Here is a 21,491-nt window from a genome sequence, read left to right as displayed (position 1 = left end):
AATGTCAAAAATCAGTGTGTAGATTTATTAAATTTAGACTACCGTTAATAGATAAACGGACTAAAGAAATTTTGGCGCAGTAAGGATTCTCATATGTTAGGGCAAAGACGTAGTGATTGATGGGAGATTACCTAAGAGTTGACATAGACATCATTTTTATATAAAATGAACAACAGTAAATAGAAATATCTAAAAACGATAATAATAGCATCGAATTTCAAAAATTCTCAAAAATTGATGACTTATTTTTTCCAATCCAAACATTTTGAAATGTAGGATTTTTCATTCCAAATAAATAGTACAAAAAATTGTTAGAACAGTAGGAAAAATACTTTACTTGGTAATAAACAAATAAACTAATAAATAACAAACAAAATTTATTGCTATATAGAAATGCCTCAATTTTCAAAAATCTTAAAAGTTTAAAATATCTCCGCGTCAAAAATCGAGTGGATGAACTTACAAAAAACTTTCTATTTCCGGGTTACATTATATAGGAATATTTCACGAAAATCACATCACACTTTTGAGCCTGTAACTTAGTTACAATAACCATTAATTTTAATCTTGGAAATCAGACAGAATTTTAAGGCTAGCAAAGAAAAAAAATAAAATTATAGAAAAACTCCTAGCATAAACAAAAAACAAAACTCGGAACAAAAACCGAACAATAAAAAAGAACTACAATAAGAACAGTATAAAATATAAATTACCTATTTAAATTACTACAGTTATGCTACCATTTTTAAATAAATTTCCTTCGGTGATAAAAAAAACTTAAGATACACAAGATTCGACGACTTTCATCATTACTACTTCACGAGAAACACTTGGTTCGTTTTCAAAATATTGCTTTAACAATTGATTCCCAATCGTAATATTTGGAACTGGGGACTGGAGACTAAGTTTGAAGGAGGTTTTTGCACTCCAAATAATTTATGAAAAGGCCTATTCGTTTATTTTTGGCAATAAATATTATAAATATTACCGCGAAATTTTAACGTTTTAGTTAGAAAGGTCTTGTGAAACAATTTTCCTTTTCCAGGCGCCAAAGAAACGTCCATATAATGTTCGAAACATCCATGGAACATTGAATAAACGTTAAAAAAACGTTGTCTGTCAGCTGGGTGACTATGGTTACAAGTCACAGTTTAAGTGAAACTACTTAGGACCCAGACCTGGTCCAGTGTTTTATAATTTGTAAGATTCTAAGCAGTTCTAAGTTTCATGAACTCACTTATCAAGTCACAATCTAAACCAGGCTTTAAGCCATATCAGATTGTTCACGTGGATTCGTCACTTGTTGAGATTTCTTTTGTTTGATACGGTATTTCGCATAAATCTGTAAAAACAGAGCGCAGAATACAACGGAAACACCCAAAGCAGCTTGTGAAGTTAAAACATGACCATAAATAATGCAAGACAATAAAATGCTCAACATATTCCGTGTCACCATTATGGTTGTAAAAACAAGCGGTCCAAACTCAGCAAGAGTGTAGAAAATAAACATTTGGCCTGTCACCGATGTTAAGGAGATAATACCAACGTGAGTGGCAAAAGATGGGTGGACCATCATAAACGCCAGGGCGTAAGTCATGCCGCCCGAGATGAGTAACGGTACTGAGGTGAATAAACAGGAGAAACAATTCACGTTAAACATCATCTGCATGGATGGCACTTTATATTCGGTAAACATATGCGATTGCCAATTGGCTGTGAAGCTATCAAAACCCATATATCCGATCATTAGAATTAAGCCGGACACGGTAGTTTCCGTAGAGTTGTGTTTATCGGAGCCGGTAGCCGTTAAGAAGAGGGAAACGCCAACTGAAATCATAAGTGCCACAACGTATTCATAATATTGGTACGTTTTCTTAGAAACCACACGACCCATGATCATAACAGGAATCATCTTGGAGGCTTTCCCAAGTACCTGCGTCGGGAAACTGACAAATCGCAACGCTTCGTATTGACACCAAGACGAGCAAATATTCGATAAAGAGGCAAAAGAAAACCGATAAAATGGTCCGTTCCATTGGCCTGACCGTGTGATTTGGATATATAGCCCAGCAACAATAAAAGCTGCGATACGGTTCATGAAGACGAGGAATTCGGAGTTCTTGAATTTGACGGCTTGTGTGCCTTCCCCGTACTTGTGTGTCATCACTTTCTCTTGGAGCACACCCCACGTTAGGTAAGATACTTGAAGACCTGAAATTACCAATAAGAACGAAAGATATAGCTTCTTGTATGACCCTAAATAAAACCTAATTGTTGCTGTCCAAGTGTCAAAATTATAATGTTTCTTGCTTAATACAAAGTCGAAAAGTCAACTTGGAATATCGGATATATCGTTAAAATTTACCATAAAAAATTTCAAATATGGATATCCTTATAGAAAGAGAAAGATCGAAAAAACAAAAATATAAAAACGGATGTGCACACTGAAATAAAATGACATCTTTATTGAATGAAAAGAGAGAGTTCCAGTTCGCAGGAAAAAAAACATAAAACAAAAAGACAAAAACGGCAATGTGCGCACTGAAGGAAATGACATATGAAAAGAAATGAAAAGAAAATTCCAGATTGTGGCTATGGCTTACCAATGGTGCATGTGGCGAGTTTGATAGCCGTTGCAGTGGTGGTGTCGCCAGAAAGACATGGAAAGATTGATCTTTTGTTACCAGTGGGTGAAGCTTCATTACCGAAAATGCAACACGTTAGTAGTTGGTACCATTTACCTTGGCCTAAAAACCGGTAAAAAATAAAGAACTCTAAAATTAAAACTGAATGAAAGTATGCTTGTTGTTTCAGTGAAGAAAAAAATATTCAATAATTTTCCACAGCGACGAACATTCATTTTATGCCTGACAAACACGTCTATATTTTTTAAGAAAAAAAAAACTACAGTGGAGTCTCATTAACTCGAACCTCTATAACTCGGTTGTATCCTTAACCCGAAAAAAACTCTCTTGTCCCATCAGTTAAATAATGCCTTAAAAGGACGTCTCTATAACTCGAAATTCCCATAAGTCGAACAAATTGGCGTTCCCTGTAAGTAGTAAGTAAGTTTGCGATCGCAGTCGAGGGCGACCCGAAGGCTTCCTTTTCGTATAGCTGTCTACCCGAAGGTAGGGGAGGGCGCCACTCCTTTCCCTGGATTTCTCCACTTACTTTAATGGGATAAATTTTCACGGGGATTAATTTTCGCGGATTTGGGTGTCATCCGCGAAAATAAGTCCTATTGGAAATTTGAAAAAGGCCCATCCGCGAAAATAAGTTTCCGCGAAAAATTTGAATTTTTTTTGCAATCCGCGAAATTTCTATTTTTATCCTTTTTTATTTTCTACATGAGGGCACGCAACCCTCGAAAAAGGTAAAATCCTCGATATGCTTGTTAGCAAAAAATCGTTTTCCTCAAAATTTTCTCCACAAATTTACAAACTTGGAAGAGGTATTGGAAAATTTTTTATCTAAAGTGATCGCTTATTGTTAATAGCTTTTCAATGCAAGAGGGTAATCCAACTGGCTTGAAATTAAAGGTTATAGCGCTATACTTATAGTAGGGGTCGGATTTTGTGGCACTTCCATGGTATACTCTGAAATACATGCTGATGTCAGCCCGAAAGCTGATTGGCTTAACCGACAGTTATACGCGATTTAAGAGTATAGCTAAAACTTTGTTATGTTTTCAACAGTAAACGAAAGTGAATGAAGACAAAATATAAACAAAAAGATTGCAAAGAAGTTTTCGAATAAATTCACAATAGAATGTTTTCATTTAAAAATAGAAACACTCGATTTCATTCAAAAGAAAAAGACATTCTTTTTTTCTTTCAGTTTTCCTGTATGCCTTTTTGTGTTGTTGTTGAACATTATAGTAGATTACATTCACTTTTTTGAATATATATTTTTGGAATAAAGTCACTTTTGGTTTTTGTTATGATCCAGCACTCCTAAATACTCCGTATGGATGTTTGTGCCAATACTAGATCAACATTTCATAAATATACCATGCGTCGTTTCCTTTAAACATTTAAAAGGATATGTAAGAAAAGGAAAAGGAGGGAAAACGGAAAACAAAAGAATTTATTTTCAATGATAAGAAAGAGTGAAAATAACGAAACAACAAGTCATTTGAGTCATTTTATTTATCTCTGTTTTAACAAGTTAAAAAACTTCCTAATTGCCCCCGCAGGAGCGCAGCGACGAGGAGGCACTCATAGTTTCACGCATAGATATTGGACTGGAATCTCGAAATTTTGTTGTTTTTGTTGTTTTTGTGTTTTGTCGCGCAAGCATCTCCGTAGTTAGTCTCTTCCGTAAATGTTCGGGTTTTTTTTCGGGACAGTAGTATGCATTATTTCATATTACGTTATATGCTATTACCATTAATACATATTACAATTTATTAGTTTTGATTTAGCCTTGAAAAGCTGAAGCGAGTGTTATAAATGAAATTATAACAGTGTATGATATAACACGAATTACAATATTACTTGTGCAAATCAAAACAAACAAAATGGTAGACTGGTTATGATGATTAGCTGATTCATTTACTGGAAAAAGTGTTTTGTATGTCAAATTTTGTTTCTTGTCTTTGAAACTGAATACTAAATACTGTAATTTAGTCAGAAGTTCATTTCAGCAATGATTTCAATTCTTTTTCTGGAATCTTTAAAGAAATTTGCTCAAGTTTTTTTTAAATGTACGTACATTTGATATTTTTGTTCAAACTGTAATTTATCTTTGTCTGTTATTATATTAATAACTAGCTTTATTGTTTATAGAGCTTATTAAGCTTTAAATACCATCATATGGTCGTAACTCGAGAAAGTCCTTCTTAACTTAGTAAAACAAGATACCGGCAAAGTACAAGAATGTTGAATGTATGCATATGGCCATATGTAAAGTTGAATCCAAAAGTGGTTGAATGAATGTTGAATGTCAATCAATGTAAACAAACTTTTTCTTTTGGTCTTCAATATAGATTTACCTCACTTAGAGTGTATTCACTGTTTTTTCAGTGTGGTAAAATCTATTTAAAAAACCTGAAAAAAGTTTGTTAACATTCGTTTAACTTTACATGCGCATATTCAACTTTTTCTAAATAACTTACGCTCCAGTGGTTTGTTAAAATAACTCCAATTCTGGCTTTCCAAGTTAGGATGGACCTTCCCGAAGGCATTTAACGGTGGTTAGACTAGGTACACAGACAGTCATATAGAAACACCATAAAGTGAAAGTATATATAGCTATAAACTCAAAAAGTCTAGCTTCCTGAAGGCACCACGTCTCTTCATCGTCTGCGCTGCGATCATCCTAATGGCTTCAATCCTTTCAGCTTGGAGAAAAGATTGCATCATGAAAAAGTACTATGCACTTGAAAAAAAATTTAGGCGCATTTCAACTTTTCTCGACTGTACGTCTGAATGGACCACAATGGCATTCCTTTATTTTTCTTTTGACCGATAAAATAGAAGATTTTGTTTGAGAAGTGCAATCACAGCGTACGCAAGTGGAGGCCGGGCCTTAACTAGGATTGGTTTCTAGTTCACCCTATTTAAGATGGCGCAGAACTTTTTGATAAATTTCATACGCAGTATCCTCTTGACTATTGTTTATTAGGCAAAGTTGCAATAGAGAATTGTTGAAATATAGCAGCCAATGAAAAAAACAAGCTATTTCTGATTGGTTACCTTGTTGATTTATTCACTACTATATATTTCGCCTACAATCTAAAATGTCTGCGGCATTATCAGAAAAGGTCTATTGTGAGTAATAATCATGACATATATTGTTGTAAGATAGAAACTGGGAGAAAAAAACAAACAGGAGATGTGAAAACCAGTATGCTAATTATACCATAATTTTTGAAATATATTTGTGAGAAGCTTTTCCTTAAATTTATCAAATTATCAAGCTGCAGGAATTCTTCAAGTATTGTGTTAATGGAATATAATTTTTTTCAAGCATATGCCTCAATCAATTAATCAATCATTCAATAATTAAATCAATCAATTATTTCTGATTATTTTTAATGTTTTAATTTTTAAAGCATTAAAAAGTTTATAAGTGCATGACATGATCTTCTGCGTGGGCATTTAGTGAAAGCTATGACTAGTCTAACAAAATAGGCGCATTAGATGTCTTCGGGATAACAGATGGGTTTTCTGGTTTACTCGAACGCTTTGTTTTGGCAGCAGCATTTGCAAACAGTGTTCTTTGTAATACATATCTCCTCGCCCTATTCCAAAACACCCTCTTATTACTTGAAAAAAAATTATTTATTTTCCTGGAAAAATTTTATTTTAATGTTTTGACCCTTTTCAAAAATTTGTACCCCAATCCGCGAGATTAAATCCCCGCGAAAAATCAGGAAATGCCTCATCCGCGAAAATTAATCCCCGTGAAATTTTAAATTTCGCGGATGAGCTCAACCTAGGCTTCTGCTCATCCTCTAGCGAAAAAAGTTTCTTATAGAGGCTGCTTAATACTCGGTAAATCCTCTTTCCCACAAAATGCCGCTTCTCGCCGAAATTCGGCGAGAAGGCTATTTTTGCTGGCGAGTGCTTATGATGATTAATTTGCAAAGGTACTCTACCTGTTACGAAGTAGCATAGCTTTCGCTGTTCAAATTCAAGATGGCCGTCGAAGCGGGAAGTGGTTTTCGTCAAGCTCGAGTACTTGTTTTTGATTTGGGGTAGTTTGTTTAAGGCGAAAGAAGTTTTGTTAATACAATTACAAGTTTTAGAGTATATAATATGTGTACCAAGAAAAAATTACCGTCTAGAACATTTGTTATCAAGCTTATAATGTGGAATTTTGATTTGTTTTGGTGGACATTTTGTTCGTTTTGAACGAATGTAGAAAAGATACAGTAACAGGTATTGACAGGTATGTGGTTATTTTAGAAGCTTATGATAGGGAAAGATTGTTGTTGTAAGTATCTAGTAGTAATATTATTTTGTGGCTTTATCTCTTTCCAGAGAGCCTTCTTCCCTTTTACTTTTTTTGTGTCTACTTACAGTGTTTGAAAAAGTGCAGCAGCAGATTCTGTTATTCTTTGTTTTGTTAAACTTTGACAGGGACGGGAAGAATGTTGGAATCAGTTTTATTGATGAAACCCAATATGTCTCATTTAACTAACCTGAAGAGGTTCTTTAGAAACAAATAGTTTATATATAGTGAAATTTTCTTTCAAAGTTTTTGAGAAATTCAAATTCGTTGACTCAAAGCTCTAATATCAAAACATTCGAAAATAAAAAAAACATTCGAAAATAGAAAAAAATCATTCGAAAATAAAAGAAACATTCGAAAAGGCGTGCCTGTGGCAAAATGGAATCCGTCTGACACTGGAATGTCTTCACTTTGATTTCTTTTGTTTATCTTTTAACTCGCATTCGAGTTCCCATAAAACTTAGCAACTCGCCAAATAGCACGAGTCAGCCACCATAAGAGCCACCGTAGCGGGAAACCAATCCATACACTATTAAGCAGACCTATAGGAAGTATAGGTCTGCGAATCAGACTAAGCTCAACCGCGAAATTTAATCCCCGCGAAAATTCATCCCATTAAAGTACCCTTGATCCGTCTCTTTAGTTGCTGAGCATCAAGCAGAGAGGCATCAAGTGCCATTTTGGGAATCTTTGGTATGACCCGGCTGGGGATCGAACCCACAACCTAGCGCACCGTAGCTGGATGCTCTACCTTTATGCTACGGTCGCGTTCCTTGTGCATGTTTGAGTTATAGAGATTCCACTTCTTTTCAAATTTTTCACAGCTTCCGATGTATTTATTTCTAGCCTGAACGTAAACTTTTGCCGGAAGAAACGGACATATAAAAGGAATCTTTCTATTTGTTTTGTTTTTATAAATAAAATAGCTTGTAATAGACGGGAACGGGTTTTGTTCATAGATTTATAAAGCCCGAAGGGCTAGATATCGTGCTTTTGCTGAAAAGTGTGCCGAGGTTAAATAGGAAATCATACCTAAGCCACGTGACATTTCAGCGCTTCACCAATCAGAAGCTTCGCTGGTTTTCGAAAGCAATAGCAGCAATATTTTTTGCAATATTCACTTTTTTGCTTGGAAGAGCTTAAAGCACTCCATCTAGCCCTTCGGGCTTTATAAATCTATGGTTTTGTTTTATTCCCAGCACCATTTCTTATTTGTAACTTTTTGCAAATATTGCACTCAGGAATCACGAGAGAGATTGACGTCACTTGGTGAATTACAGTAAGGAACGGACGTCCTATCAGTGGAAGGTAAAATACACAAAACGTAATAGACCAAGGGTCGGTCTTCAAAATTGAAAACAAAAAAATGCACCGTAGGCTGCCTAAAGCTTTTCAATCCTGGGGAAACATTCCTTGCATTTCCAGGATCTTTCTGCTGTTTTTTTTCGCAGCGTACTAAGGCGTAGATAATACACAACAGCCTTGTGACTGACCGCCTAGCAAGTGTTGGAATTTTCCGTTGTTAAAGTGGCAATAGCGAGTTTATGTATGTATGTGTGTTTTTCAGCGACGGAGACGGTAAGGTTCTAATTTGACTAGATCATGACCAACTGAGGACGACGGTAAATCAGCACTTTAACCGTCCTCGATTTTGCGGGGTAGAATTGCGGGTTATTCTAAATCGCTTCAGTCACTTTACCGTCCTCAAAAGTGCAAATACATAAACTCGCTAATAGGAAAGTTTAACCGGGAAAAAAGAAAGTTTAGCCATTGTACGGTACTAGAATCTACCATAGCTATCCATGTAGAATAGTTCGTGTAGATTTAGACCATTCTCACCTCCTTGCTCTTTGAAGTTTGAATTTTTGACCATTCGGATGAGAAAAGACGCGGGTATAATGATGATCAAATATCCGACCATATTCCATACGAATCCCTGAACCCATGACTCTTCTTCCTCGTTGTGCACGCGATGCGGGATGTGATGCGCGTGGTCATGTCCACCCTCTCCATCGTGTTTGTCACCGCTCACTGTGACTTTCTGGAGAAACAAAAAAAAACAAAGAATGAAAGAACATAAATTAAGGGATTGAAAAAATCTTTCGGAATGTAAAGTGTGTGTGCATGGTAGAGGGTCTGATTTTTTATTTCAAAACAGGATAGATTTCTGAATGGATTTTAAGATTTCCAAAGCAAAGAGGATAAAGCCAACGAGTTCATTCCCAAAATAATTTTAAAAGTGAAAAAAAAGAGTAATATCCTTTGCTTACTCGTCAATTTTCATTCACAAGCTTTTTTCACATGGGATTGACACAGATGTGGAATAAGATTGGTTAGAAAGAGTAAAATAAAAATAGGCAGACACTGTCCTGATATGAAATATGTGTCTGATATGAAACGGGGACACTAATGTAAAAATAAAACCTTAAAGAGTATTTCAAATAAATATCTCAACCAAACTGTTTCACTTCTGTTATTGAAAGTCCACCTTCGCTAAAATTGAGAGCTGTGTTAAACCCGATTAAAAAAATTACCCATACCATAGATAACATATACATCCCTAAAATCACTGTAAAAAGTGTCCAAAATAGTTTTAAATTTCTCATATGAAAGGAGTCGGCCGTAGCATGGTAGAGAAATCCAGGGAAAGTGATAGCGCCCTTCCCTACTTTCGGGTAGATATCTAAAGAAAAGGAAGCATTCGGGTCACCTCGAAAACGGTCACAAAATTTACCTACTAAAGGAATTGAAAGTCATACCTGTTTTTCACTTGGTGCTGCGGCAACAACATCATCAACTGCGTGGCATGAACCAATAAGGAAAATCAAGAGCAATCCAAACGCCCATACCAATTTCATAATTTGTTTTGTTTTTGTTGTTGTTGTTTATTTATTTTTTCCCTGAAAAATACAAATATGAATATGTTGATGAAAATACTGATGAGCTTCTTACAGCAGTTTACAACGTCACCTTATTTGCCCACGCACAACATTTTTCCATTTTTATCAAATTTTGACAAGTTATTTTCAGTAAATTCCATCAAAATCAGCCTCTATATACGTAACTAATGTCGTAGAATTAATTCGTAGAATTTAAGTTAATGTTAAAATTATAATAAAACGACAGTATTTGAGTAGACAAATAATTTTTTTAGGGCAAATTTACAAAAATGATAGAGACATCTAGAAAAAAGTAAAGTCAAAGCAAGTCATAAATTTTCATTTTCGTTTTTCAATGATAGCACGCAAGAAGCCTTCACTGGACTTGGGTGTCCCTTTGAGTGAAACTTCACAGTCTAGCTTAGCGATCAGTCTCTCGTACGTCTCCATAGGTGGTGTTTGAACTCTCCTGGGTTTGGTGATTTTTATAGTGACTTGTGAGCCACGATCTAAAAACTGTTGTAACTTCTTTGCTTTCACATTCAAGTCATTATCTTGTATTTGTGATTTCATAGTTAGCTCTTTTTCCGAATTCCCCGATTTTTTGCCCGATTTTCCAATCGGTTTCTCTGATGTAGACGGGGCCTTCATTTCAATAAGCTTGTATACACTGTTTGTGATTGTATCGGATTGAACAGCTACTTGTTTTAAAGTTAAATTTCCTTTTTTAGCTATCGATTCTGCTTCGTTTATTGTTATGAGACCTAATGTTTTCCCTTGTAAATCAATCAGCCTAATTTTGTTGTTATCGCTACTCCATAATGCACTTTGCACGGACAGTCTTCGAAAATGATTGACTGGATACGTGGTCCGAGCAGTTGAACGGACCATTGAACGTAGACAGAACATGCAGCGGTTCATCTTTGAATTAGTGAATTTTCATTACAAGTAATTTTCCTTTTTTTCAATTTTGTTGAATTTTGAACTAATGAACAACATAAACAATAAACAAACAATCAAAACAAACAAAATATCATAAGAGCACCAACGAAGAAAAGAAATATATAATTTATTTGGACTCAGACGGATGGTATTAACCTAACTGACCAACAAGAGTGTGCCGACCAGGTTCGAAAAATGCGCCCTTTAGGGATTCATTTTTGAATTAATTTGCCAAAATTTATTTTTGAGCTTTTCCGAACCCTACCTGAGACTCGCGAAAGTGAAAAAGATACTCTGCCCAGCGGAACATCCTTGTACCTTTAAATAAACCAACGTCAAAATAAGCCAACTAGAGAATAACCCCCAACTACTCCACGTCATACAATATTTCAAAATATCACCCGGGGAAAAGCCAAGAGAAAAATAACGTAGACATAAAAAATAAATATAACAAAAAATACAAAATAAAATCTAGGTAAAAAATATCGAGTAATACTGAGAAGATAAAAATGAGTAAAGCAAACTAGGAAATGAAATTATTTTGCTTTTAAATTTCAATTCATTGGCTTGAAAATTCTAAAACCTGAGTTTTTTTCACAATTCAAACATCCTCTATAATTCATGAATATACAAATTAAGACTGCAGCTCAAGTGAACAGTTGCTTCAATCAAAATGAGCAATGCAAACCACAAATAAAATGAACATTCCCCAAAAACAAACTTAACAGAAAGAGCAAGTCCTAATGCGATATACTTTAATAATACTCCTTTAACGACATCTAGAACTTCAACAGCATTTTACCAATTTTAAAAATCATCATTATACCCATGTCACCAGCCATGTACACAATATCAAGTGAGTTTAAAAATCCCAACAGCTAAAAAAGTTTTGATTACTCCGTAATTCGTTATCGCTGTGCTTAATTCAATTACGTTGTATGTAGTAATTACTAATGAGACTGCTCAACCATCATTAACTAATTAAGAGAGGGCTTCTCAGTAAACAATACTACTTCACAAAGATGATAAAGGAAATAGCAGTACACTGTTACTTTCCCTTATTGATAGGAGCGGTGAACGTTCACAGGATTTTTGAAAAGTGACGAATGTGGGAAGAGTTTCAACGTCAGGTTTTGTGGGGTTTTCTATGTATAAAACAAGATTTTGAAACTGACAAACTATTCCAAAGGCGAAGAGTATCATAATAATTTTAAAATGGACTTTGGTATAAACTTAATTAATATCAAACTTTTTTTTTACCCAACTTCTTTTCTCATACTATAAAAGTTTTTGATGGGAACAATTTCATAAGAACAACGAGACGTCAAAAAATAAGACAAACTGAGAACAAAGCAGAAACTGGGATTGTTGATTTTCAAGCAACTAAAGGATCAAAGCATTCTTTTGAGGACCAAAGTGCCAAAAGAAAGACAACATGGTATACATTAAGAAACATTATGGCTAAAATCATGTAACTTAACCGAACCTGAAAAATATCCATAAACAACATTGTGTACGACCCTGCCGACGAACCATACTATACTCACAGTTTTTATTTGACGTCAACTAGATCAGACGCTTATGCAACGCTCTTCGAAAAAATGGCTGAAAACAAATAAAAACATCAAAATTCATGAAAATAACATCAAAATGGATAAAGATCAGCCTTTCGAAGCAGCCTCACCACCTCAAGCTTGCACGCCGTCAAGATGTACTGAAGACGAAGACCTGGATCGCTTAACATGCAAAAAATGTAAAAGATCAGTTCATTATGAGTGCACACAGTTACCCCTGTATCAATTACAAATATTCGTGACATCCTACAACGATCATTACTTATGTTCAAACTGCGTACGAATAACGAAAAACCTAAGAAATAAAGTGGGAAAAAACACTCAACATATGATGCAAAATGAACTTAAAAAGAAAGACGACGTCATACAAAAACTGAACAATGAGGTCAACACCAACACAAAAACCCGTGATTCCATCAAAAATGATCTCAAAACCTTTCTGGCAGGAAAACTACAAGACAAGAAGCATGATAAAAGAGGAAATAAAGCACACAGCAGAAATAATGACGGAAACATCAAAGAAAACATACGCCGAGATTACCAAGAAGCAAAAAGAAGACTTAAAATCTGCCGAAGAACAAAAACGGAAGGAAGAAAGTGAAAAGAGAGACATAGAATCTAGAAAACTGAATATGATCGTTCACGTGTTTCTCGAATATTCAGGCCCAGATAAGGAAGAAGAAGAAAATGGGGAAAAGTATGACATATTTCGGTTCCGAGAACTCCTAGATGACATCAATGTTCCAGAAATCAATGTTACTCACCACAGATTAGGAGACAGAAAAACAAAGAATGGCCGTCCTCTGAAAGTCACCCTGCAAAGTGAACATGACAAAGATGTTATCATGAAGAATTTACACATGCTAAAAGAAACTTGTTTCTTTCAGGTAAGTATAACGGAAGATTTCACAATCAACGAACGGAAAAAGATCAAGGAAACAAAAAACAATAACAATAAAGGATTCAACTGGTGCGTAAGAGGAAGCCCAAGAACAAAACTACGCCTCGTTAAAAAATTACAAAACCAAACAAAGATATTTTCACATTACAAACCAAAATGCTCTACTACAGAAGAAATCGTCAGCGATTGGGCATTAACAGATGATGATGAATGATTCATTTTGTAAAATAGGCAGTCGAACTCTATTAGCTTTAAAGCTAGTACAGATTTGTACACATTTTTCGACTTTAAAGAATATATACATTAACATTAAGATTAACGAACACCGGACTTGAGTCCGGTGCGTCCAGTGCACATTATTTTTGATGATACACACGTGTCGGGTGTCCAGAAATTCAAATACTTTTTGGCACCGGACAAAACACCGGACTGTCCGATGCGTCGGCAGGGTCGCCATTGTGTGTATTAAGAAACGTCAATAAAATATAGAAAATCATCTCTACAACCGATAACAATTCCGTTACCAATAACAACAGGAGAAGAAAAGACTTCTCCTTTAAATTTCAACAATCCAGTGATCTCGACTCGCTTACCTGTCTCCAGATCATACATATCGAATTCCCCTTTTGTAGTAACTGAAAAGAGAAGCGGTACTATCAGGTCATCTGATGATGGTATTGTAATGGCCTTTGATCCTACACTGCATTCTTTTGATAGTGTGTTCAATATCTTTGAGCCTGAACTCAAAAACTTGTTGAAGTTTTTGAAGTTTTCGTTATCTTGTTCCGATGATGACTCTTTGGATTGCTTCAAATCTTGTTTCGATGACTCTGTGTCGCCCCGTTTCAAAGACTTACTCGTTCTTTCATAATCCGTTGCCGAAAGGTTCTTCCCGCTCTTGTCATGATGTTTATCGAAGCTGTCCGCAAGATGGCGTTTCCGTAGTCTTTTATAGCACCGGACATACAAAACAGCGGGACTGCTAACAATAGGTGTCGGACATGGGAAAGTTTTCCAAATCAAATCTCCTGTATCGTTTAGTACGTATAGTGAACCATCGTTGGAGCCAAAACATATGCATTCCACGTCTGGATTTCGAGGGTGTTTTACGCAGATGGGTGACGAGAAAATATGACCCTCTGATTCAAATTTCCAAACGAGGTTACCGTCTTCCGAGCTCACGCAATACAAGACGTTGTCCACGCATCCGAATACGATTTGAGTTTTGGAGCGACTAAACATAGGTGAAGTAAATATAGGTTTACCTGTATTAAACTCCCATTTTTTCCGTCCTGACACGCTATCGAAAGCGGTCAACTTACCTGACAACAGAGTGACGTATAAAGTGTTCTCCGTTGGATTGACAAGCGGTGAAGAGCAACAAAGACTGTTTGTAGGTACTTTCCACAAGACCTTTTTGTTGATATGATCCAACGAGTAAAGAACTTTGTCGTGACAAGCAATGCTAGTGACACAGTATTCGTAGCCGTTCGTGGATGTAGTATTGTAAGATACTGGTGAAGATTTGACAATGTCGTTTGTTTTGTATTTCCAATAAATATCGCCTGATTTGATGTCGACGAAATAAATAAAACCATCGTGACAGCCTAAAAAACCATACGAATTAATGTGATTGATGTAATTTCATGACAGATATTATTCTATTATCGTTTCCTTGTTTATCTTCTCTTCAGAGCAATCTATTAAATATGGGTTCTCGAAGGTTTTGGTAAAATCGAGCCTCGTATTTTTATAATTTTTTTTTGTGAGAAACCATGTATTTGGTTCATACCATGACAATGTAAAGCACTACAACTGATCTCTAACTACTTGACTTGATCAGGCTTTCCATAAAGTAGGGAGCGTATCCAATTTTAGAGCTGATTAGTCCGCCGTCTTGTTTTCAACTTTTGAAATTCTTTAATTCTTAAAATTTCTTTATTATATACTCTTTAAATTTAATTCTTCGAACGTTCGAAGATTTAAAGTAAATTAGAACAAGTGATACTTTTATGGACCTACCTGGTTATGCATTTAACACATATATAATTGATATCTACATAAGCGTGACGATTAAAAAAAAATTCAGAACACAAATAGTGACGATCTATTAAAATTAGTCGTTTGTTTCTTATAAAAACGTTTAGAAACCAAAATTTCATGCTCTTGAAATATTCTTTCATATTCAAGACTTCGAGAGCAAAAAAACATATCTCATAAAAAAAATCAGTAATTTTAAGAACATTGATGTATGCTTATTAATAGTGATTGTTATAGATAAATATGCGTCTTTTAAGCTGAAAAATTATTTTTTTACAAAAATCTGCTTGAGCCATCTTTTACCTACTTTCACGCAAAAAGTTAGGAAAACAAGTCCAAAAAAACCCTTTTTTAGCCGATTTTTAGCTGAAATTTACCCCGTAAAAAATCAATGAAAATTAATGATCCAATTTTTCACAAAGACCAAAAAACCCAATTTTTAGCCGTTTTTTGGCCCAAATTTTGCCCCCCTATTTTTTTTCTTCGAAAATCGGGCTCCGTCACATTCGAGGGTTTATAGTTATGCATCTTTGCTAAAAAAATCATAAAGAATGAAAGAGCCAATCTCGAGAAAAGCTAATACCCAAATAATTGATAGTTTGCTTATAAAAAAATATAGAATTTGGCCAGTTTTTCTATAAAAACCCGCCAAGCAACCAAAATTTAATGTCGAAACACACATATTCTTTAGAAGTAAGCCCTCCTGAGCAAAAAAAACATTTATCTCATAAAAAAAATGAGTAACTTGACTAAGAACATTGATGTATGCTTATTAATAGTGATTCTTATAGATAAACATGCGTTTCTTTGAGCCAACAAATTTTTTTTGCAAAAATCTGCTTAAGCCATCTTTTACCTACAATGGTACCCTACTTTCATGCAAAAAATCAGAAAAAATTAACGACCTAATTTTTCACAAAGTCCAAAAAACCCGTTTTTAGCCGTTTTTTGGCCCAAATTCGCCCCCAAAATTTTTTTTTGAAAATCGGGCTCCGTCACATTCGAGGGTTTATAGTTATGCATCTTTTTGTGCAAAAATCAGAAAAAAATAACGAGCCAATCATGAGGAAAGCTAATAACGAACGAACGAACGGACGAACAGACGAACGGACAAAGGTTAATTTATAGGACCTCCACCGGGGTAGGTCCAAAAAAATATGGCGTTGACTTCACTAGTTGACTTCAAAAATGGACACACTTTCAAAGGAAATCTGTAAGCCTTTAGCCTATCTAGGGTGTAACTTACCGAAAACACAGAATCGTCCATCTGCAGTCAACGTTGCCGAAGATTCAATTCGACCATTCGTTTCCAATTCCCATTTCAAAACACCTTCAGTCGTCAAGGCAACGAATCGTTTTGAATGGCAACCAATCAGTACGAGAGGTTCGTCCAACACGTGACTATAAACAACCAATGGGGAAGCATCAATACATTTGCCAAGATTTTGTTTACGTTTAACTTTTAGGTTGATACAAGGATTGTGTTTGTCTTTAATGGGAAAATTGGTAAGATTTGTTGGATCCGGTGTGATAGTTTTGCTGGATGGAATTTGAATTTTACTTTCCACCAGAGAATCAGAACAGAAAACTTTATTTTGACTCGTGATAGCATAAAACTGGTTCTTTTCGGTAACTGATGACTGGTTCCTCAAGCACTGATGTTGAACAGATTCCCCATTTTCACTATTCGATATTTCTTCACTGCTTTTGATTGAAGAAGATATTGAATATTCGTCCAATACACGATCGTTTTGAAAACATTCGCTTTCTTTGCGGCTTGATTTGTTGAGATAATGCTCGTTAGACGAAGACAAGTCATTTTGTAAATATTTATATCCTTGGACACTCTCACAGTCTGGGATTACACTATTGGAAGTCGTTGAGCCATTACTTAAAGTGCCGTTTTCTTTGTCATTCTTCAGTTCAACTAAAGCAAATGAATCAGCCAGTTGTTCAAAATATTCATAAAAGTCTCGATAACTCGATGTTAAAATTTTGTTGAAAATCTCCTCGCAGAGATTGCCATCAATTTCAGTTTGGAAATATTGATGAACAAGTGTATTAACCACATACAAAGCAGCAAACGAATCTCCACCAAGCTCAGCAAAAGTCTTATTCTCCAGGACATTAGATCCTAGATTCAAAGCTAGGCAATAAATATCCCTTAAAGAACTTTTAATACTACTATTATCCGTACTATTTCCCTTTTTCCGATTTAGGTAATCACGGATAAGAGCTTTTGAATCCGATTTCCCGTTTTTGTTAATCGGGATAATATCAACAAACTGGATGACATCAGGGAGATACGAGGACGATAATCTGCTTCGAACAAATCTCTTTATATCAGTTTCGAGTGTGACATTTTTATTAGACAACGGTGTATTAATTCTTCGTTTAACCTTCTTGTTGCCAACTTTCTCAATTTCACGAGTTTTGGACATCGCGATTACAGTGTTTCCATTACTTATGTGCCTATCATTGATACTATCAACGAGAGTATTGTTTCCGTTGTCTTCAGCAAGTTTAACAAATGTGATCAAAGATCTATCGTGGTAGACAGTACAACATTGCTCTACGAAGGGAATATCTTCTACCATTTTGGTGAGAGTGGCAAGGGACACAAACTGACCCATCCGTTTAATTTTATCATCTTTCCGACCACATAAATATATTTGACCATTCGCAGTGATGAAAGCCAAATCTCCAGTGAATCTCATCTCTAGTGGATTATAAAAAGGAAAAGGAAAGTAATGTCTTTGTTTTACTTTAATTTTTTCTCTCTAAAACTTATGTAAGTTATGCTGTTCTATATAGTTAAAGAAGATTTTACTGAAAACTGAAAAAGAAATCGAGCATCGCATAAATTAAAACTTCTACCATAAAGTATCTAAAAACCTTAATTTATTTTGGCTCTACCGGATGATTTTTGATAAAAAAATTGGGGATGTGGCGCCAGCTGGGTGACAGCATGTTAATCTTTATACCTTAACAGTTAGATTTCTGTATATTGGTATCTGATAGAAGGTCGAATGTATTCTTTCCTTACCTTGAACTTTCTCCTGGCAATACTTCATGTCATATTCTCCATCACCCCCATCATCTTCAATATAACACAGTCGCTTATCGCTTCCTGATAGGAAAATGTAGAGAGAAAGAACAGTTAAAGAAACACTTTCTCGGGCCTATGCGTTCATTAAATTACCGAATCCAAGTCGTTGGCTAATTGACTTTTTATAAATTTCGGTAGATATAAGCTAAAAATGCGTGGGTGGATTGTTCACGAGACCACCATCAAGCATAAGCTCTTCATATGGATTGGGTTTGAAGTTTATTTGATAGTGGTCATAGCAAGGTTTTTAGTATGAGACGGAAAATATCGATTTTGTACAGCAAATATAAGTACATATTCTTTAATTTTTAGTGAATCATGCAGAATTTTGAGACGTAAAAGCCTCCTTATATACTTCATTGGAACGGAAGATCCTCAAAACTGTATTTACTTACAAATCACTTAAAATAAAGTCTTACCCACAACAAGGTTTCCAACTCCTTCTCTCGGTGGTACAATCGCCTCGTTATCGTCATTCCAAACTTCTAAACGAGTTTCTGATAAAGCTTCTCCTATGGGTAACCAATCACAAGATACGCCCTCGCAGGGGTGGTTTGGGGCGTTAGCAAGGCGTTTTATGTCGACTTCATAAATAGACGCCCAAGAGGACAGCTCACTGATGCCAAAAATATTGAAAACTCTCAAGTTACTTGGGGCATTTTGAAGGTATCTGTTGACAGTGGATTTCGTTAAAAATATTTCGCCACCGAGAGCCAAGATGCGCAATGCACTTTGAGCGGAGAAGATGCGTTCTTTGAGAGGTTTGGAGCCAACCATTTGGAGGAATGATGGGGTACACTAAAACATCAAAGTAAATTCAAAGCAAATACACAGGTTGTAAAATTATATCAATGCCGTCAAAACATTAGCGAGTACCTCACTAAAAACCGGAATTTTTCATATCGTTTTTTAGTGAGTTCCACTTTGATGATTTTCGAAAAATAGAAGCCTTTCAAGTGCTTTGACGCAAATTCGATTTTTTCACTACTGCAGGAGCTTCGAAATTCAAAAGTGACGTCAAAAAATCGAATGTTTAGAGCCCGAAAACCCGGGCTCAAAACATTCGAAAAAGTCGCAAAGTGGAATAGACGTTAATTGCGTAAAAAAACGCGGGTGACGTCTAATATAGGCTATCAAAACATGTGATTACTCTAAAAAGTTCACGTGATTTTATTCCAACATTACTTGCTTTACAACTTACAGCTGATAACTTTATTAGTGTCAATAAATTCAAACCAATGAGAAAAAAATGTAATGAGCAGTAGCACATAAAAATTTCGAGTAAAAGCGTGATTTGTCTTCAGACTTTTTAATTTGCAGCCTGTGTATTGTTTGTATTATTCCAAGTTTAATGAGCAAACTGACAGTACATGAAGGTGCGAGGCTATTTAAAACGTTTTATTTTCTGTGTGTTTGGAGAGGTCAGTTATCTCTACGAGCTATAAGAAATATCGCAACTTGAGCGATCTTTATTATTCGAAACTAAATTGATTTATAATACCCGAAAGTCAACCTCGAAATTGAAAACATTGAAAATACGAGTGATTTATACCTGAAGCACAGTGACTTTTTCCAAACATTGAACGAGCGATGTTGGTTTGTACACGACATCTCTCGACATCACTAAGAGCGTACAGTGCGAATGCCAGGATAAGAACATTAGCAGGAGAGATGCGTCGAAAGTGATTGCTGATGTCAGCAGAATGACGTCACGTGACTGTAAGGAAAACAATGCCCTGTATTTATGGGAGAAAGAAAATGAAATTGAACATTTTCAAAGAGCTCATAGGAAAACAAAGCCCGTTAATAGCTCAACGAGACACCTTACATTAAATTAAATCTGAACTAAAAATTATAGATATTTTTTGTTCTCCTAATTTCGTATTCGATGTGATTTTATTGGACCAATAGTTGAATACCACGTCCATAGCAATAGAGAAGAAATGCTGGTTTAATGTTTTATCACCTAATTAATCAGAAATCTCGCACCTCTTCCATAATGAAATGAAGAAATTATGAAAACTACAAGAATTCGTTGCTAGGAGAGATTTATTTAGTGTCTAAGACGAGAAAGTTTTATATTTTCCTGGTTCAAGTAAAAGTTAATTCTAGATTCTAAAAGACTGAACGTGCAAAAAAGATCTGCGAACAAGAGGGAAATGATGTAAATTAGGGTTTGATTTTGATGACGATTCCTTGACAGTTAAAAGCGTATCGAAATTATAATCTGGCCATGTTTAATATATAAAAAACTTACCTCAAATCTAGAATGTTTGGTATGATTGACTGCCCTGTAGCATGTATTAGTTTCCCTCTAGCCTTCGTTCCATTTTCTTTAGCCGGTCGTGTGGTCCCAGATGTTTCAATTATATAAGCTACTTCATTTGGGTAATACTCCAGAGATGATTGAAAAGTTACAAGCCAATAATCTTGACAAGATATTATTTGATGTTTTAATTCGATCAATTGAGTATTTGTCAGTGTTGGCAATAACAGTAATTCTCGATAAGTCAAAACTAGGTACTTGGTTCGAGTTCGTAAAAATTCCATAATCAAACCTTCAAAGGTGTCGGGAGATATAAACACTGGTCTTAAGACCAAATTACCAGTTTGGATAATCGAGTACACTAATATGGGTAAATGAGGTGTTGGTTGGCTCGATATCCCAAGACAAATGCGCGAATTACCATCACTGTAAGGTTTAACCAAAGCTGATAACTCATTTTGTATGGCATTGGATATTCGAATGAATTCGTTGTAGGTGATATTTTTGCTCTCACTCTCATTTGTATCATAATATTGTATAGCAATCGTCTCTGATGATTCAATTTGTAATATGTTTCTCAAAGAACGCTTTTCGTTGTATGCTGAATCGTCATATTTTGCCATTATTTCGATGTTGTTTTATTGGTTATTCTCATTTTTATACCATTTTCACTAAATGAAGAATGAAAGAAATAGAGTATATCATTAACAAATAAGATGGGGATTTTTTAATGATATTTTGCTTATATCAGCATAAAATATAATTATTTATAACAATAGCAAAAGACTGTTGATAATGTGTCTGATATGAAAAGGGAACA

The 21,491-nt window shown here is 35.2% G+C and overlaps 3 protein-coding genes across 4 annotated transcripts; all 3 read right to left on the bottom strand.

Annotated features, from left to right (window-relative positions):
* Window positions 1-863: 863 nt before the first annotated feature.
* On the bottom strand, window positions 864-9,856 carry LOC136822584 (adenosine 3'-phospho 5'-phosphosulfate transporter 1-like). The gene is made up of 4 exons (XM_067078849.1): window positions 9,720-9,856; window positions 8,800-9,001; window positions 2,604-2,747; window positions 864-2,211 (listed from the first exon to the last, which is right to left on the bottom strand). Exons 1-4 carry the CDS (start codon window positions 9,816-9,818, stop codon window positions 1,265-1,267), a joined length of 1,392 nt encoding a protein of 463 aa, XP_066934950.1. The 5' UTR covers window positions 9,819-9,856; the 3' UTR covers window positions 864-1,264.
* Window positions 9,857-10,093: 237 nt separating this feature from the next.
* Window positions 10,094-21,344, bottom strand: LOC136822583 (beta-alanine-activating enzyme-like). 2 transcript variants are annotated; one of them, XM_067078848.1, is made up of 7 exons: window positions 20,663-21,344; window positions 19,958-20,122; window positions 18,825-19,203; window positions 18,343-18,426; window positions 16,543-18,015; window positions 13,682-14,863; window positions 10,094-12,347 (listed from the first exon to the last, which is right to left on the bottom strand). In XM_067078848.1, exons 2-6 carry the CDS (start codon window positions 20,063-20,065, stop codon window positions 13,722-13,724), a joined length of 3,186 nt encoding a protein of 1,061 aa, XP_066934949.1. In that variant the 5' UTR covers window positions 20,066-20,122; window positions 20,663-21,344; the 3' UTR covers window positions 10,094-12,347; window positions 13,682-13,721. The 2 variants fall into 2 exon arrangements, with proteins under 2 accessions (XP_066934949.1, XP_066934948.1); XM_067078847.1 differs by having other exon boundaries at window positions 19,958-20,141; window positions 20,663-20,744.
* On the bottom strand, window positions 10,179-10,760 carry LOC136822577 (translation initiation factor IF-3-like). The gene has a single exon (XM_067078841.1). The coding sequence runs from the start codon at window positions 10,758-10,760 to the stop codon at window positions 10,179-10,181; it is 582 nt and encodes a 193-aa protein (XP_066934942.1).
* Window positions 21,345-21,491: the final 147 nt, after the last annotated feature.

The sequence above is a fragment of the Clytia hemisphaerica genome, unplaced genomic scaffold (assembly GCF_902728285.1).
Source record: "Clytia hemisphaerica strain Z4C2 unplaced genomic scaffold, Clytia hemisphaerica genome assembly, whole genome shotgun sequence".
NCBI classification, from domain to species: domain Eukaryota; kingdom Metazoa; phylum Cnidaria; class Hydrozoa; order Leptothecata; family Clytiidae; genus Clytia; species Clytia hemisphaerica.
This window is presented reverse-complemented; position numbering and strand designations above follow the sequence as displayed.